Source organism: Ruditapes philippinarum, unplaced genomic scaffold, assembly GCF_026571515.1.
Source record: "Ruditapes philippinarum isolate M1 unplaced genomic scaffold, ASM2657151v2 ctg4001_1_1_1_1, whole genome shotgun sequence".
Lineage (NCBI taxonomy): Eukaryota > Metazoa > Mollusca > Bivalvia > Venerida > Veneridae > Ruditapes > Ruditapes philippinarum.
In genome coordinates, this window is record NW_026858431.1 from 48,241 (window position 1) to 68,092 (window position 19,852).

General features: G+C 33.7%; 1 protein-coding gene across 1 annotated transcript; it reads right to left on the bottom strand.

Annotated features, from left to right (window-relative positions):
- Window positions 1-2,439: 2,439 nt before the first annotated feature.
- LOC132753174 (thymidine kinase, cytosolic-like) lies at window positions 2,440-10,515 on the bottom strand. The gene is made up of 7 exons (XM_060743613.1): window positions 10,322-10,515; window positions 6,812-6,843; window positions 6,540-6,653; window positions 5,874-5,967; window positions 5,419-5,508; window positions 4,942-5,061; window positions 2,440-4,623 (listed from the first exon to the last, which is right to left on the bottom strand). Exons 1-7 carry the CDS (start codon window positions 10,388-10,390, stop codon window positions 4,396-4,398), a joined length of 747 nt encoding a protein of 248 aa, XP_060599596.1. The 5' UTR covers window positions 10,391-10,515; the 3' UTR covers window positions 2,440-4,395.
- Between the last annotated feature and the right edge of the window lie 9,337 nt (window positions 10,516-19,852).

Here is a 19,852-nt window from a genome sequence, read left to right on the forward strand (position 1 = left end):
TATTTTTCTGATAACATCTGACAATAAATCAATTATGGCATTTCTGCAGGAGTTGAAGTAAATACAACATGTGACTTTATGCAATTTAGTCAGACATGACTTCAGCTCCACTGTCACTGTGTTCGAATTTAAGTTGTGATTGAAACATGGTTGTTTCGCGATATGTTTATATCAAAAGATAAAAAACAAGAGCTGTCAGAAGGACAGCGCGCTCGACTTTTTTAGTGCTTGCCTATAAAACAAAACTTTGACAGTTAAGGGCACACAAGACTTTAACTAGGAATTTCTAAGTACAAATCAAGAAACATTTTCACAGAGTTATCTTCTCTTGCTTACAGATAGGTCTCATGATGGCACATAAGAACTCCAACTTCCAAAGTAATATCTCAAATGGTTAAGTCAACAAGTGGACAAGAATGAAAATCTTAACTGAGTTTCTAAGTCAAAAAAGGGCCATAATTCAAATAAAATCCTTAACAGAATTACCTTCTCCTGCCCATGTTTTGGGACCATGATGGTAAACAAGTATTCCAACTTTCAAATTAATATCTCAAACAGTTCAGTCAAAAAGTGGACTGGTACTAAAAACTTAACCAAGATTCTAAGTCGATAAAAGGCCTTAATTTTTAAAACAAATCCTTGACAGAGTTACCTTCTCTTGCGTACAGATGGGGGTAATGATGTGAAATAGCATTAAAAGTTTCAAAGCAATATCTCAAAGGGTTAAGGCAATAAGTGGATTTTACCCATATTCAATGTATTTTCTAAGTCAAAAAGGGGCATAATTCTGTCAAAAACCTTGACAGAGTTATGTCCTCTTGTCTGTTGATGAAGGTCGTGATGGTAAACAAGTATGGTCAGTTTCAAAGCAATACCTCCAATGGTTTTGAAATAAAGTGAGGTGGTACAAAAAACTTAACCAAGCTCAATACACTTTCTAAGTCAAAAAAGGGCCATAATTCTGTCAAAAACCTTGACAGAGTTATGTACTCTTGTCTGTAGATGGAGGTTATGATGGTGAACAAGTATGGTAAGTTTCAAAGCCATACTTGTAATACTTCTGAAATAAAGTGGGGTGGTACGAAAAACTTAACCAAGGTGTGACGCCAACGCTAACGCTAACGCCGACGCCGACGCCGGGGCGAGTAGGATAGCTCCCCTTTTCATAGAAAAGTCGAGCTAAAAATAGGAATTTAAGTGAAAAAATAGGGCTTTTTTAGGAATTCCCTTCGAATTTTTCATTTTTTTAGGAATTTTAGCCAAACTGAAAAAAATTAGGATTTTTTAGGAATTTTAGGGACGCTGGACAGCCTGCATTTAAAAACAAGCAATTATCATAGTATTGCAAGCAATCCATAAGTCCCCTAATGGTTAGAACCCCAGCAACATTCTGATTTCAATTTTATCAGTGAATGAACGACATGAATGAACTTAAATCTTTTGAGTTCTAAGTTTGTCTATTTCACAGTAATGTGTTAAGTTTCCCTGCCTAGTAAGGAAATTATGTTTATACAACCTTGTCATATTATTACAGTGTGGGATTTTAAAGTAAATCCCATAAGGAATGAAGAAGTTGGAGTAAAAAATACCAATTTCTCGAAAAAAATCTAAGTTCAAGGGGGACATAATTCTGGAAAAAGTCTTGCTAGAGTATTTAACCTTCTCAAAAATGTTGAGTGATAATAAGAAACATAAAGTAGATACATTAGGAAATAAAGAAGTTATTTAAAAAAGACAACATTTTTTTTTCATAAAAATTCAAAGTTCAAGGGAGGTAATACTGATAATTTTTGTGCTAGAGTTGTAAACCTAGTCACATATGATGTGGTTGATGACCAGAAACTTATATTTAAACTTTGAAGAAAACATCTTAAGAAATAAAGAACTTATAGTGAAAAAGCTGAAAAATTTAAATCAGAAATCTTGAAATTCAGACTATTTGTTGCCATAACAACCAGAATTTTCAACATAGGAAGAAAAGATGTGCATAATCTTCAGACTGCCATCTACCCATATTTTAAGTTTCATAAAAATATTTTCAGTACTTTTTGAGTTATTACTGGATGCAGTTTATGTGTTAAATTTGCCATATTTTCAGTCTATTTGTTGCCATAGCAACCAGAATTTTCAACATAGGAAGAAAAGAAAAAGACGTGCATAATCTCCATACCACCATCTATCCATATATCAAGTTTTGTGGACGGACGGACGGACGGACTGACAGACGGACGGACGGAGGGTAAACCTAAAATCCCCTCCGGTTAAACCGGTAGGGGGACTAATAAACATTGGTAGGGCTTTATGCAAGACACATCCGAGGCAAGTAAGATCTAATTTAGACCATCAGTTTCAGAGATGCCATTTGAATCAATGTACAATGGACAGTCATCATTCCAATAAAATCATAAGTGCATGGTGCTAAAAATGATAAAAAAAGAATTTATATAAAACAGTATTTATTTAAGAGAGGATATGAATACGAAGCACATTTTTCCTTTCACCAATCACTAACACAAATACAAAACAAGTATGTACTGTAACATAACTAGAATCTACATGTATATAAGCACATACATATATACAGTTCTACTGGATTTATAAATGCACTTATACAGATATAAACAAACTAAATTTAAATGCTTTCGTACTGGTGTACAGACATAAAAAAATAACACAGAAAAAAATAGGAAATAAAATAAATATAGTAAAAATCAATTCTAAAGAAAAGAACTATATACACACTAAGATACACAATAAAATACCAACATAAAAGTAAATGTTTACTGTATTGCTAAAAATTTCCTTCCTATCTGTATGTTAAGCCAAACTTGGTTTAGTAAGATTTTTTTAAGAATCTTGACTTGGGCTTTCTATGAAAAATGGCTCCAAAACTTTATATTATCTCTTAAAAAACATCCCTTTGGAACGTAACATTCACAGATATTAAAACAATTTCATTTATAAATGCATGTTATTCACAAACTCAAATAACAAAAAATGCATTAAAACTGCATAAAATTATGAAAATAAATAGCACAATAGAGAATAATAAAATTCACATTAAACAAATTTATGCTGCTGCCTTTTTATCAATAAAAACAGAGTACAAATGTCTTCATATATACATAAAAAGATCTAAAAGGGTAATGTTAATACAAGAATATTCTAAACCTCCAAATATTAAAGGAAACCACATATTTACTATATTGAGCATCTAAGATTAGAGTTGATCATGGCAAAATGGTTTGTTCACACTACCAGTAATACAACATTTCTCAAAAACTTATGGCAAGCGGAGATGTAGAAGTTATTACTGGTATTTAAAAAAAAAAAAACAAGACTTGCTTCTGTTTGTTTCATTTTACGCCTTTTCCAAACAGTATTTCAGTCATATAGGCGGGTAATTTCCTGACCATCGTTCCTGGAGAGTTACACCAGTACTAGACTACCTTCCTCCGTGCTAAACTACCAAAGCATCTCCTGGGGATCGAACCCATACCAGGGAGGTAACTGGATTAGAAGTCATCGACTCTAACCCCTACAAGTAACAACGATTATAAACCTCCATTCAGTGCTCAAAAAATCATTGCTTAAGTCAATGCTTACATTGGAATTTTATCTGAAAATATACACTGCAACCTAATTACTACATGTATTTTTGTCAATAATAATGGCCAAATGAAACGCTTAATTACTCTATGGCGTCTATGTCTTTATAAATTGAAAAACAAGACATTTTTGTTGCTATCAAATTCAGTATCTAAATATTTCATTTGACCAGGTCTCTTAATAAAAACATCATGTTAATAGGTTATATACAGCATAATAATATCTTATGTAACTATATATTTGACCACTGGGAAATTTTTTTTAATGAAAAGGCAAAATCAAAATCTAATAATTAAAGCTACTCTCCCAAACAAAGTGACTAGTGTTTTAGAAAAAGCGCATCAAAAGGAATAAAAAATGAACTAAAGGTTTATACCTTTATTATGAAACTAAATTTCAGTGTACTAATACATTTTTTGTTTGAAAAAAGAAAACAGCTATTTCCATGTGTATTGTAAACAGATATAGTAGTCAAGGACATTCCCTTTTGAAATAAGAAACCATGTGTGGGTCAGTAGCTTTTAATCATAAGTCTTCTTCATCTTTAAGTCATAATTATATATTTTTGTGGAGAAAACAGGAGGATTTAAAGGCACAACAGGCTTACAAATTTCTTTCACCATGCAATCTGAAATTATTTCGTTGCTTTTTTTCTTTTGATGTTTTGTTATAATTTTTTTACTTAAAAAAAGATATATGGATTGTTTGCAATTATGACTGCTAGTTAAACAGATCAGAATCATATGTATAAAAATAAATTCTACAAAATGTGTTTGGTCATGAATCTCATATTCTTGGTGGTGAACTGATGAATAATTGTCTGTTAGCTGCATTTTGAATCTGCTGCATGGACCTTTCCGCGAGGATAGTTGGGGTTTCACTTTTATTTGACGGAGCCTTTAGAATGGTCTTTTGTATCTTGTGAGGTGACTTTCTTGGAGACTTTTTGATAGGTGATGTGAAGCATTCCCTGCATACAGCCTGGTACATGTCCGCCCCTCCTATAACCTCAACCTAAAACACATGTCAATATTGAGAGAAAGAAAGCATTGTTACCATAGTGAATATAATAATACACCAAGGTTTCTGTTATCTATAGTGTTTAAGCAAGATTTTTGTATTTTTCCGTTATGCAAAACATACGGATAATTTGATCTTGGAAGCACTTAAGATGCAATGCTTGAAATGAAAATATTTGTATGTCCTATGTTTCAATGTAAATATAATTAAGACCAAACAAATGTCAAAAGAAAGTTCCATTAAAGCATGTTTAAACTTGGATACACTCGGATAATTAAAATATTATCAACAAGCAATGCAATATCAACTTACAGATTGATCTTTTGTTGTTCTTTTGGTAAAATGCCCATCTGCATTGCATGTCATACAAACAGCTGACAATTTTATAACATTCTCAGCTAATGGTACCAAATTTAAAATATCTCCAAATCCCTGAAAATAATCAACAGATACATTAGCATGATAATGACATAAACATACATAATATTATATACATAGGACATGGATTTCCCTCAATATGACAATTTTTACCTCCAAGTACCACCATGACCTAGATGTTGCCTATGATCCTGGTAAAGACATACTGTATGCCAAATATTTTGACAATACATCAAGGAATAAAAGTTAATAACCAAAGATGAGAGTTAACAAACACAATTTGACCTTCAGCTTTAAAGTCCGACATTGACCTTTAAGTTGCAGAAATAGATCTTGCGCATGACACACCATGTGACTGGGATGAAGACTTATGACAAAAATTTTGACAATCAAGTAATGATATATACATACCTTTCTCTGAAATGTACCATCTAATGCAGCTACTATAACTGTTTTACCTCTATTTGCCATTTTATCACAGAATGAAACTACATCTGGAAACTGAAAAAAAAAAACCAAGTTACAAACTTGTAGAAAGAAAATATATTAAATAGTTATCTTTCCACAATCCACAAGCATTCTTGTTAAAACAATTATGTATACAAATCTCATAACAGCCTGAAAAGTAGACACTACAACAGTCAACTCATAACAATTATGAATAAATTACGACTGATTCAGAAAAAATATTTAACATGAAACTTTTATAAATATACATCAAAAAGATACAAATATTCTATTACGTATTCTTTGGTTTTTAAAGTCCCTCTCAGTTCAAATGACAACTCACTGATTCATAGCAATATTTTATATTTTCCTTAGAATAAGAATCAAAATTGATTCAAATGCATACGAAAGTGACTTACAAATTGGCCTTCATCTATTCCAATAATCTCATATTCGTCTGATAATTGTTCCATTTGATTTAGTTCAGTTGCTGCAACTGCTGGTAAAATTTGTCTAAAAACATAAAAGTATGACTGTAATTATACATACATGTAAAAGTAATGCTGACTGACATGAAAGATGATATCCAACCATGTAAATATAACCACAATGATTTTATACAACTGTTTGTACTTGATTTTCAAAAACTAGAAAAACAAAATAACTTTAATATACATCACTGAAATTATATATTTGTTTTAATACAAAAAGAAATTAACATATATCAATCATTAGTTGGAGTGGCCGAGTGGTTAACTTGTTGGGCTAGTAATCTTAGGATTGCCGACCATATTGGTTCAAACCCTGTCAGAGGCAGTCGTTGTTTTTTTGAGCAAGAAACTTTACAATTATTCCTTCTAGGAACGGATTTGAGTATTTCAATAAACTTATAGCTTCCAACACAAATTAAAAGAAATTTGCATTAACTAATCATTTTAGCTGATGATTTGTAACTATTTTTTGTTTGTTTATTTAATAATTCAATAATTTTATCCCATATAATAGTAAATACTATCTTTTTAAATAGGATCAATGTATGCTGTAAACGTTATTTAAAATCCAATTAAGATAAATTGAAGTTTTACCTGTCATGAGTTGCAATGCCTTCCTCATCATACCTAGTGTCCTTTGCGTACTTAATAACAAGACATTTATAGTTGGCAATCTGGTAACGTTTCATTCTTCTCATCAATTCAGTTCTGCAAATTATTAAACAACAGCAATCAAGATCAAAACAAAGAAACCTTCTTTCATTAGTAAATTTAGTCTTCTTGTAGCACAACAACAAAAAAGCACAATCACAATGTTAAATGAAATTCAATGCAAAACTGTTAAAAAAATTATCAATAATACTTACGTTTTACCAGAAAACATTGGTCCAAATATAACCTGAAATAAGAAAAAAAATCATGATTTTATGTAATAATGTTATTACAATTCTTGTGTAAAAATTAAAATGTTAAACTTTGATCTTCTATTTAAAAAAGCATGGCAATCTCCTGGAATAGATCCTAATAGATGTGTATCACAAACACTATCATCATTTTTTTACAGTAATATACTACAAATACTATATAAATGATTAAATCAACTATATATCAGGCCTCACAAAACTGCTGAAAAATTTGCCCGACATTCAGTCAGACAAACTTTCAGAAAGAAATTTTGTCTGGACGATTCCCCCCCCCCCACCCCCAAAAAAAAATATGTATACAGTAATGCCTTTGTTGTTTTTCTAAAGACACACACATAGCAAGTTTTAAAGATTTCTGTCTTAGTTTATCAAGATTGATGAACTCTGTCTGGAAATCAAAATATTACTTATCATCATCATAATTAGAGTCCTTAATCTGTAGCCAAGGGTCGCCGGCAGGGCCTTTCCTTTGGTGTTGTTTGTGGGGATTGGACTCGCTGGCGTAGTGAGCGCCCTACACGGAAACCCTCGGTTGGTTGGTGTGTGGGATACTGGTGTATTATTTTATCTCTCTTAACCCTGATATCCAGTATCCTCTTTGTTATGATGACTTATTTTATAACACAAAAATCCAGTGTTGATGTTATTTCATTTATTCTTTGTAGTCCATTGTAAGTTCTCAAATACAAAATAATCATATAGTCCACATATATATTTTCACAGCTAGCACCTGAATTTTCCTATGTTAATTTTACTTATTTATTTTCTAAGATAAGACTAGATGTTATATGTCCGAAATTCTATATAAGACTTTAAGATGTTGAATGTTCCCAAATTAAAATAAGACTAATTTAAAATATAAAAATCAACAATATAAATTAAGAAAGAGTTGTCATAGTGTTTTAAGCCTAAAGCAATATTAGTAGTAAATGTCAAAAGATAATCAAGTATGGCTTGTTTGATAAAAGACTAGGAAATTGAGAATTAAGCCATAAAGTATTAAAATCAAAAGGTGATAATATTTCCTTATTGACCACTATGACATGTTTATATAAGAGTTGTTAAATTTATCAGTTAAGAATCTAAAAGTAATTTTTATCAAAATATTTATACAACAATGAAATTCTTTTAATGATTATTAAAAATGTAAGTTATTTATGAATATTGAAATTATTAATGTTTTTTATAATTAATTTTCTAAAAGCATTTTGACGAGGAAATGCTATGTTACAAATATCACAGTGCAAGTCAGTAGAGTAAGAGTAAATGGATGTCTGGTTTCCACATTATCTATCAGAACTGGGTACAATTTCTTCAGTGTCATCAAAACAGTCTGATTAACAATGAGCGGCCATTTTTCCATCTACAAATTTTCTAGGCAGGCACCTGGTATTGTATTCCTTTTTTTCTTCATTAGTTTATTAATGTTTTTAACCTGGAGCAGCGCCATTGTAATAATGTTTAACTTAACAACATTTTCTTCAGTACGAGGTCATTGAAGTTTGCATGAAACTTTATCTAAAATGTGATTGGACACTTATAGTGAAACATTGAATAAAAACTCGTTTTGAATTTTTTTATTCAAGGGAGAAATCTCGGTCTTGATCAGACTTAATATATCTTGGTATTCGTACCAGACATAAGGACCAGAATTCGGGGAAAAATGATCAGACCAGCCTGACTTTAGCCGGGCATGTCCGACCGTCTAGCAACTTTCAGAAAGCCTGATATATACACTCCTTGTTTTCCGTTTTACAGTTCAGACCCCAGGCAGGGTTCGAATTTAAGCTGGCATACTGGCAAAATGCCAGTTCAAATCTAATATTGCTAGTAAAAATTACTCTAGCTGGCATTTATTTGCAAGTGACTGTTCATTTAGGACGTTTACATATTGTTATCTTCTGCGCTGATGATGATGCTTGGCAACTCCCTGCTGCAGAAACTGATGATGTTTTCTGTGCCAGATTCAGTAACTGATGACGTTTACCATAAAAACTTAAAAATCAATTTTTGGTTGCTCTACTGCAGTATTTGTCTGTGACTATATTTTGATGGACTATTTATAACAGAGTCCAATGTAAATGTGTAGCACTCCTCTGTAAAGTGTTTACTTTTAAGCTGAAATATTTATTTAAGAAGATCAGTACCTCTGAGTTTTCAGGATGTTGGTGAAATCAAGTACAAAATATGCTAAAATTAATGAAGGTCCTAAGAAATAAAATTACATGAACAAGTTTATAACTGTACATTGTCATTGGTGGGTGTTCCTCTGGTATATCTAATCTGGTCCCTAAACAATTTATTATCATTTATAAATTAATGTGTTGAATTGTTTTTGTTTCGTTACAAGAAAAGATTTGTGTTTATTAGTGATAAAGATGTTTCTGACATTCAATAGACATTCAAGCTTATTATCATTTGTCATACCATATGTTCAAAATACACTGTCATTGTGTATTATAAAATTAATAAGATACGTGATCATGGAAATGCCAGTTGACTACATCATATTGCCAGTTACTCATATGATCACTTGCAAAAATCTGCAATTAGAAATTACTGCTAAATTCTAACCCTGACCCCAGGGCCTAATCCAGGATATAGCCAAAAGCATTTATTGAATAAAAAAAAATAATATGATAAATATGATTATTTGTAACGCTCTGTCACATTTGTTATCTTTGTGTATTAATATTTATTTTTTATGATTGTATTTTACAGTCTTATGTCAGGAAACGTCTAGGAGGTGAAAAGACCAAGGCCGAAACGTCCAGGAGGTGTAAAGACTAAGGCTGAAAGGTCCAGGATGTGTAAAGTCTAGACACCTATCCAGGTACCTGATGCCTTCCTCCAGGACCACCACCAGTAATTTAAGTAAAGCTGAAAGACCTTTACACCAGTAATTTGAGTAAAGCTGAAAGACCTTTGTTGGAGCAATGAAGAGCCCAATTAAAAAATCCTATTTAAGTTAAATAAATTAGTGTGCATCAAAATGTTTATTAGTATAAAACTATGGAAAAATAACAGCCAGCATAACTCTCAACAGCTCAAGAGCATTTTTTATTACAAAAGTTTTTTTTTTTCTTTTTTCATCTTAAATTGTGCAATAATGAAAAAAATGGGTATAAGATCACTTCAATATTAATGCTAATTTTCTTATTCTTAAGTAGATCTTCATGCTGGGACAGAAAGTTATCTTCCGTCCAAGGACCAAGCTTCATGGAATTTTTGGGGAAAAAAAGATTTTTTTTTGTATTTTCATCAATATGTGCTTACATAAATTAAGCTTCATGAATAATGTCCAAATTCTACATAAAAAACAGTAGTGGATTACATCTGGAGATTTCATATAAGTGCCACAGTGATATTGTTTAACTAATAAACTAAATTCCGCTTTCACGCGAGTTTGCGGATTTTATTTTTTTTAGACATTAAACCCTGCTGGATATATACCTGAATATGTCCATTCTGTCGAGTATTGTTGATAAGAGGAGATGAAAGTGCTGGTGTGGAAGCCATCATCGCTAAACCGCCTGATCCTAAAAAAAAATCACGAAACAATAGACGCCAAATAAATTGCGGGAACTTGTAAACTTGTAATTCCCTCCTTAAAAATCTCGGTCAGTGACCGCTTTACGCAACCTTTGATAATTATTTCATTTTACCCCAAAGATATTTAACTACCAAGAGCGATTCTATGAAAAGTTCAACTGTTTCAATCTAATGATATTTAATATGTTTTTGCTGTGGCCATCTATGACATACGTTATTTGAAAATGTTGATCCAGTCTGATGAGAGGATACACATATTTATTGCGGCTATGTAATTAAGCACTATAAAGTCACATTTCATAAGAGTTTCTATCCAATCTATAATGATATTAAGCATGTTTTAGCTGTGGCCATCTATGACATACGTTCCCTAAAAATTTTGATGCATATTTTAACTGCGGTCATCTACAATGTATATATATGACCCACTTAACCAAATAAGCACTATAAAGTCATATTTCATTAGTTAATTACAACTTTTGACTTGAACTCTGTCTTAGTTTCAATCAAATCTAATGATATTTAGCATGTTTTTGCTGTGGCCATCTATGACATACGTTATTTGACAATTTTGATCCAATCTGATGAGAGGCTGCATATTTTACCGCGGCCATCTATGACCCACTTTACCAAATAAGCACTATAATTTAAAGTCACATTTCATTAGTCACAACTTCTGACTCGAGCTCTGTCTAAGTTTCAATCCAATCTAATGATATTTAGCATGTTTTTGCTGTGTGATGATGCAGATGTACATGTACCTGCATAAAATTCATCACGCATGATGGTCGATTTTAGCGTGAACATGACAGAGCAGTCATTGGGAGAATTTTTGTATATTGATAATTTCTGTAAACTTCTCAGACAGAGAGGATGACTTCTTTTGATTTGATAAAAATGTTTGTCAGAGCGAATTCTCGAGTCTGCTGCCGTACCTTGCTTTTGTATATATTGTTATCATAGTTCATGGATTAGTTGCCCTGGTCAAAGACCCGAATTTATAATACTGAAAAATATCTTCCGCAACTTAGCATTTGATTCACACACAGCTAATTTGATGCTTAAAAATGGTCAGATATGATTCCCAAATGTATATTTGAAGACCCTGCCGAAATAAACTCCACACCAAGGAAATATCCACTTATTTCATTTAAATGAGTATCATTGTATGAAACAAAACAACACCTTGTTGATAGATGCCGCTATTTAAGAAGAATGATGTCCATCATACACTGGAGACGATATACGGAATCGGCTAAGTCTTGGACAGGAAATGTCGTGCTCATAAGAGGGTTTCCCTAATCAAATCGTGTTATTTGCCAGTTCAAGCTGATACTCTGACATGTATGTCAGTTTTCCCTTTGAAAGCGTATATAAAGTTAATTATATCAAAGAAAAAAAAAACATTATAAAATTTATTAACAGTAAAATAACATCGTTTCAACAATCTGACGGTGGATTCTCCAACGTTTTTTTTTTAATGAAAACTGTACAGAATAAAATGCTCCGGAACAAAATATTATGAGGCTATTTCAAGTATTTTTAACCGTGTAATAATGACTTCGTGCATGTGCCTTTCGTGTTAAAGGGAATATACTAACACATTTCTGTCATGCATAAATTTGGAAGTATTCCTTGATTGAAATGCCTTATTTGTAATGAGCGTGCCCTGCTTTGAATTTAGAACAGTCCATTACTTAAAAGTTTGTCACAGGGTAGAATTAATAATACACTCCTGGCGTAGGTTCGTCAATTTAATATATAATACGAAGATAAAGCCTAAAAACATAAATACATGATTATAATACAAGTTAATTAAAACATACATAAAATACAACAATTGAACGATGTAAATAAGAATTATTTCAAGTAAATTAATCAAATGAAAATAATCTTACCACAGCGTCTCAATACAAAAAGTAAATAACTTAATAATAAGCTATTTCCTGTCAAAAATTCTATGGAAAAACTTATAGAATTTATGTACTAAGTAGAATAGTATTTCTTGCATATCAGACTGGCGTTTCCGTTAGTTTTACCCATGCCGGAAATTTCATCTGGCATGGGGGGGTTCCAGATGAGTCGCGTGCTGTACAATGGCACGATAAAGATGACGTCATTTTACCGTTATGAATGATTTTGTAATTCATACGCTGTTGAATGAAAGTAGTTACGGTTGTAATGATATAAATTTTCATTGTAAATAAAGATAAAGAATTTTAAATATAATGGAATATGGTAGAATATGCAAGAAAAAATATCTGACATATGTTTGCGGTTCGGAATCGGAATATCCGTCCCTCGGTCACCCGCCCATGGGCGGTAACTCGGCAAGCCTCGTTACCGCCCAATGGGCGGGTCACCTCGGGACGGATATTCCGATCCGAACCGCACAATATGACAGATATTATTAATCTTAACTCGTAAGAGAATAAAGACGAAGTGTAGTGAAGAAGGAAAGTTCGCGGGAATTTGGAAGAAAGGAAATGTTAAAAACCAATCTAAAACTTTCTCTCAAAACTCTTTCATACAACGTACAAAACGATTGGACATACAAAAACAGTTCACAAAATTGCACGAGATACAGACATAGTTGAATTGTTTCGGCTGTTTCCGTGAATTTCCGCTAATAAACGTACATTACGGAACCACCCGATACAATACAATAGCAGACGATAACAGACGCCACGGAGACAAACGATAATCGACGCATGCGCGGACATTAAGAATACTTTTCCCGCGACTAAATGACGAACAGTGCACGGCAAAATGAACAATTAACATAATAAATAAAACGACCCGTGACATTCTCCCCTGCTAGGAGAAAATGGCTCCTGACATTTTATTAACCTATATAATAGCTGTCTCAAAACTGCCGTACCCATAAAATTAAAAACAGAACAAAATTTGTTTTGCAATATAAAATCAGAACTGCATTTGAAAATAACATGTTTCTATTACATAACATGAATTTATAGAACAGTAGTTTGTGTCTGTCAAACACAATGCTGAAATAAAAATAAGTTTTGTCATCTGAAACATTGCTGATCAATTTAAAGGTACTGGTTCAGCTGGCAACTAAAGGTATGTAACTGCTTCCGCTTAAAAATAAAGGTATATACCCAAAGTAATTTATTTAAAGGTATAGACTCAATATTGCTGAAAATAAAGGAATATGCTCAAATTAACTGAATTTAAAGGTTTGAACTCAGTTTATCTGAAATTAAAGGTATAAACCCAAAATAGCTGAAATATAATGATATTCGAAATAAATGCGAAAATACATATATATCTCTGGTTCAACTGATTATAAGGTAGAGTTTTAACTATACCTGCAGGAATAAAAATATCTTAATAGATTACTTTAAAAGAGAGCTAAAAACAAAACACTTTAGTAATAATACATAATCAACACTAAAAAATGTTTACACAATTAAATTGAGGGATTTTATTCAGAATAAATGTTAATTTAAGCTGAAAATAGCTGAAAATGGGAAAAATACACATAAAATTGTTTATGTTAATACCCGTGACATTCTCCCATGCTATACAAAATAAATTTCATCATCTTGATTAATATTTTTAACAACAGCAGTGATTGGTGTTACCCACTCTCCATATCTTATCGGTGCTCTCCGGACTCTTTGAGGTCTTTGAATGTCAACTGTGGACTGGTGCTGAGTCTGATTACTGGTATTGGCACTTGGAGGCTCGGACCTAAGACCTAAAGAAAAATTATTATTATCATTAATACCTGAAACATGAGATTCAGAATTAACATGAGAATTAGACCTAGAGAAATGTAAATTTTCTGAACTAGGTGTACCCATCTGAAAAGAAGACCTATAAGTATTAAAATTACTAGGAGTACCATCACAAATAACATTAGGAATGCTAGATGGCTGCCCAGGTCTGGCCAACGTGACACGGGGCTTTGGTACCGGTCTCCTCCGAGCTGGGATAATATACTTCTCGGTGGTTTCAGATTCATGGCTTGAATCTGACTCTGTTGAGCTGTCCGGATCATCACACTTATCCGATGTTGTGGATACTTTTCTGGTTGTTTGCCTGATCTTTGGTGAGTCAATCTTGGTATCTTCATAAGGGATACTGTGAAGAGGAAGTAAAAGATTCCTGTGAAGGGTCTTGGTTGGTCCAGTGCCATTCTCCCTCTTTACTCTATAGACTGGAACTGTCTGGTCTGGGATTGCTGTCACCAAGTATGGGTCCCTTTGCCACTTGTCATCCAGCTTTCCAGTAGGGGTCACATTCTTGACTAGGACTCTGTCTCCTACTTGAAGAGTTGAATGGCGCACCTTACTGTCATAGATCTTCTTGTGGCGACCAGACTGCTTGGTTGAATTCTCTCTGGCAACTTGGTAAGCAAAATCCAAGCGCTTCCTGAGTTTGGCAGCATAGTTGTCTCTGCTACTGGCTTGTGGGGTGGTGTGCTTGACTCCCAAAAAAGCGTCAATAGCAAGTCTAGGATGCCAACCAAAAAGGAGGTAATGGGGAGAAAATCCAGTGGACTCATGTCTGGTAGCATTGTAGGCGTGAACTAGTGGTTTCACGTAGTCCTTCCAATTGGCTTTCCCGGCAGAGTCTAAGGTACCAAGCATGTTGAGGAGCGTGGAGTTGAATCGCTCTGTAACCGCATTGCCCATTGGGTGGTATGGAGTGGTCCTGGTCTTCTTGACTCCAGCAATACTACACAGCTCTTTGATGACCTTGCTCTCAAAATTCCTTCCCTGGTCACTATGAAGTCTTGCTGGAAAGGAGTAATGGGAGAAGAAGTTCTCGAAGAGGACTCGTGCAGTTGTCTGTGCCGTCTGGTTGCGGGTCGGAATGGCCTGTGCGTAGCGAGTAAAGTGATCTGTGATGACCAGAATGTTCTCGTACCCACCTTTAGACTTCTCCAAAGACAAATAGTCTATACAAACCAACTCCATAGGATGTGTACTCTGAAAGGGTACCAAGTGGGCTTGGGCTTTAGCTGGTGACTTCCTTCTCAGGCAGTTGGGACAAGTTTGAACCTTCCTGATGACATCCTTCTCTAGGCCCAACCAGAAAAATCTCTGTTTCACCAACCAAAGGGTTCTGTCTCTACCTTGGTGACCAACATCATCATGGAGTCCCTTCATGGCCCAGTCTCTAAAATTCTCAGGCAAAACCAGCTGAAAAAGTTGCTGTCCATCAATCTCGCATGTTCTGTAGAGTACGCCGTCTCTGATGGTAAAGGATGGCCTGTGTCTAAACAGCTTCTGTACTGCTTTAGGCTCATGGCTGAGTTGGTGTTTGTTGAGATGTATCCTGCTGTCAACAATCTCATACAACCTGGAAATAATGGGGTCTTTGGACTGTTCTTCCTTCCAGTTGATCTTGGAAATACCTGAAGATGAAAAAGTGTCTTCAAAAGGCTCGGACTCTAACACACCATTAGCAGTGAGAACATACGACTCAGCCAGGGGATGTTCATCTGTTCTGGCTCTGGCTTCCGTACACATGGCCTTGATGACATCAGTAAACATGATTTCTTCATCTTCTTGAAGGTGTGGTCTCCTGCTCAAACCATCAGCATCACTGTTCTGGGTACCTGGCTTGTAAACAGCTTTGAAGTTGTAGTTACCAAGAGCAGCTAACCATCTGTGACCAGTAGCATCTAACTTGGCAGAAGAAGAGACATATGTAAGTGGGTTGTTGTCAGTTCGGACAATAAAGGTGTTTCCATACAGGTAGTCATGAAACTTCTCTGTGATGGCCCACTTCATACACAAAAACTCCAACTTGTGTGCTGGGTAGTTCTTCTCACTGGCACGTAGACCTCTGCTGGCATAGCTAATAACACGTTCTAGGCCATCTTGTTCTTGGTATAAAACACTACCAAGACCCGTGACAAGTTTAAGGCATTTCAATCACGATCCAAATACAAAATAAAAATGTGCAAACAACAGTACAGATTCTTCTCAGATTGCATGGATGTTCCGGTGTAATATACATGTAATAAATTTTGACCCCGTTAAAATCGATGTCATTTTTCAATGTTGAGAACTGAACCGGGGCCATTTTTCGACGTTGAGAAGGGCACCGGTTGAGAATTGACCCTGCCTACTATTCAACATTAAATTTTGATCAAAAAGTCGTTGAGAAATAATCAATCGTTAAATTTTGATCAAATTAGGGTCATTTTATAACCTTTGTTAAATTTTAGTTAAACGTCTTTTTGTAATACAGAAATAAAATGATGTACTGTATACCCAGTGATAAATAATATCTTCCGAAGGTATTACATTGTCGCAGTATGACCCAATTAAGGTTTGCTGAAGGTAATCAAAGTTGTGCACTTTAACTTCTAACCGTTTCTGTACTAATCACGGGAAGTAACCGTTGCCGATACAAATCTCGCAGCGGTTACCTACCCCCCTGATCGGCTGTATAATTCATTCCTTAATTAAGTACCATATAGCTGTCCAATATCAGTTATTGTCAAATTGTAATTAGCTCCTGGCCCTCTTGATTAAAATGATTAATTATATTTTTTTACTTAAAATCTGACAGGAATACAGCAATATTACTGTAATATATATATGACCATATATAGGCATGTTTAGCTCACTAGTTGGGCATTTTTTCATGGTGGGTAGTCATTAAATAATGGGAAGGCATCAATTTTCAACGGAGTCAAAATTTAGTGTTACACAGGCAGGCTTCTTGGCTGTATGTAGTGGATTACCACTTTCAGTTCCAGAATAATAAAGACTTAAACCTTCACTAATTCATTAATGTAGACTTGGTCTGTTAATTACCTTTAACCCATTTCTTCATAAGCATTTTGTGAAAAATGCCTGTTTTGATTGAAAAGTCTCCCGTTACAAGTTCAAATTGCTATAATACTATAAAAACTGCTTCAACACTAATCAAACTTGGCACAAATGTTGACTGGACCATTGTCAACATGCTCAGGCTTAAATTTTCTGTTACCATGGCAACGAGGGGTCATCTCAAAATTGCCAAAAATCACTATTTTGCGTTGATTTTTTCCATCAAAATGGATTTCAAAGTGCTGCAACTTCTCAATGGATTGAGATAGAGTCAAATGCTTTTCAGCGTTGGTTACACGTTACCTTATGATCAATCTGGGGTCATTAATAGCCTCTCACAAGTCCAAAATTTTCTTGGCGATGAGGGGGACTCCGCCCCCCTTCAAAACCCCCAAACAGAAGGGGGCACATCCCCCTTCTGGCAACCCCCTGATGTATCTTTTGGTTGGGGGGCCGCGCCGAAAAAGAGGTCACTTTTTTTAACAACATTTTTCAAACAAAAACAAGTGTTGGGGGCCTAAATAAGGCATTTTTTCACCATTTGAGACAACAAAAAGGGGGGGTGAGAAAAAGGCGTTAAAAGGCGTGTATATAACGTAATGGGTTAACATACAAAGGGTTTAACCTCCAAAACTTTTTTGAAATGAAATTATTGACTTGGTCTCTTAATGACCTTTATACAATGAACAAACAATAAATTTTGTTTGGCCTATAGCATACACATGCAGCTACTCAACTAGGGCATTTTATTAACCAAGACATTCCATACATTATACAACAATTTTATTTCAAATGAAATACTCTTGTTTTGAAACCCATTTCAGATCAATAAGTGTTTTATTTAATAATTTCAAGTTAAACAATTTTACATATCAACCAATTTAAATGTAATAAATTTTGATCCCATATCTATCTTCAACATGCATTGTTTATGATGAGTTTGTACAACCATTATTATCTAAAGGACTTTATATTTCTAACCATTATATAATGTATATGTAGCTACAAGATTACAGATATCAAGGAGTTGGTAAAATGACAGGGACATAGTTATGTCAAAATCTTGTATCAAAGTCTCTATAAAATAATAGTATTAATACAGTGATTTTATTCTGGTTCAGTTAACTGGCCAAAGATATTTGTATTGGCCATAAGACACCGACACCAATATGAATGTTTGAGGACAAATAATGAAGTCAATCACCCGAGTTATGTCAATTTTATTTATTTTCGACACTGTTTATACATTTTCAAAAAAAATCTTCTTGTTATATATATAATTAATGTATAATAATGACAGGAATTACATCGCAACCTCTGCAAAACAATCACCTCTTTTACGACAGTATCGTTTCTTTCCCAAAGTAATTTAACTTCACAATAAATCTATTCTATGAAATCACCTCTTTATAACAAATTGTCAATAGTATCATTTTTTGCCCAAAGTAAAACTTAATAATAATATAAAATCTGTATATTAGCATCTCTCAGCAGCAACCAAAATTTTTGTCTCCAAAAGGGTGGTTGCTATATAGAGGTTGTTATGTACTAACAATTTATATATACGCACTATCTTATACATCTATTATATATAAAAAAGTTTTTATCATGAGAGTTTTTTTACAGCAAGAACATCTATAACACAAAATTTAACTAAAGGGAATATGTGTATTTAATATTTCCTACATGGACATGTTTCTGTGTTGTTTAATTGTTTTGAATAATAGATATTAACAGAATGTTTCATTTTGCTTTCAAGAATGCTAAATTATCATATGATTTCATACCCATTCAATTTTGCTATTATTTTGATGAAACATTTCTGTGAAACACAGGAATAAACAAACAAGAGCGACGAGTGGTGACTAAGGCTCCCACGTTTACAATTTTTTGTAAACGTTTACATGATTGCTTAGAACCGAAACGATACCGTTTAAACGGTGGTACCTATATGTACTATACCACAGGAACTTGAAATTCTATCAAATAACCAATATTAATTATAATATCCAAATATACCCCCTATATACTATAAAAAAACTAGTATATAGGGGGTATATTTGGATATTATAATTAATATTGGTTATTTGATAGAATTTCAAGTTCCTGTGACTATACACACCATGTATTTAAGTCGCCAAATGATGACTTTCTTTCATTTTTTTTATACATGTACAAATAAAGAATGTGCAGGGCTAATCACAATTGAGTCAAGACACATTTTTTGCATTGTAACCCCTTTTTTTACCAAAAATGTGTTATGTCACGAGCAACTTTGCACCGTAATGCTGTGTGGAGGGTTGTAAACACATATTTTTCGTTTCTTTACTTTGGAATAAACCACTAGAATTGATAAAATCCATGATTAAAGGCAATGATTAAGAAATTTTGTAAGACAATATGGTCATTTCGATTAAACGGTAAACAATATCGTAAACGTTTATGACTGAAAATCGAAACGAACCCGTTTAAACGTGTAATTGTGGGTGCCTTAGTGGTGACATGTGTCCCCTGATGAAAGCCTATTCAGCAGATGTATTAAAGGGAGATAATTGACATATTGTTACCTAAATGTTATTGACATGAATAGGCCAAAACACTTTTTAATGCAAGG

Excerpts from the sequence above, each read along its gene's own strand:
- LOC132753174 (XM_060743613.1), bottom strand. The coding sequence starts at position 10,390 with ATGATGGCTTCCACACCAGCACTTTCATCTCCTCTTATCAACAATACT. Across the intron at positions 5,062-5,418 it reads ATGGTACATTTCAGAGAAAG|GGATTTGGAGATATTTTAAA; the intron begins GTATGTATATAT and ends GATTATTTTCAG. Across the intron at positions 4,624-4,941 it reads GAACAACAAAAGATCAATCT|GTTGAGGTTATAGGAGGGGC; the intron begins GTAAGTTGATAT and ends CATGTGTTTTAG.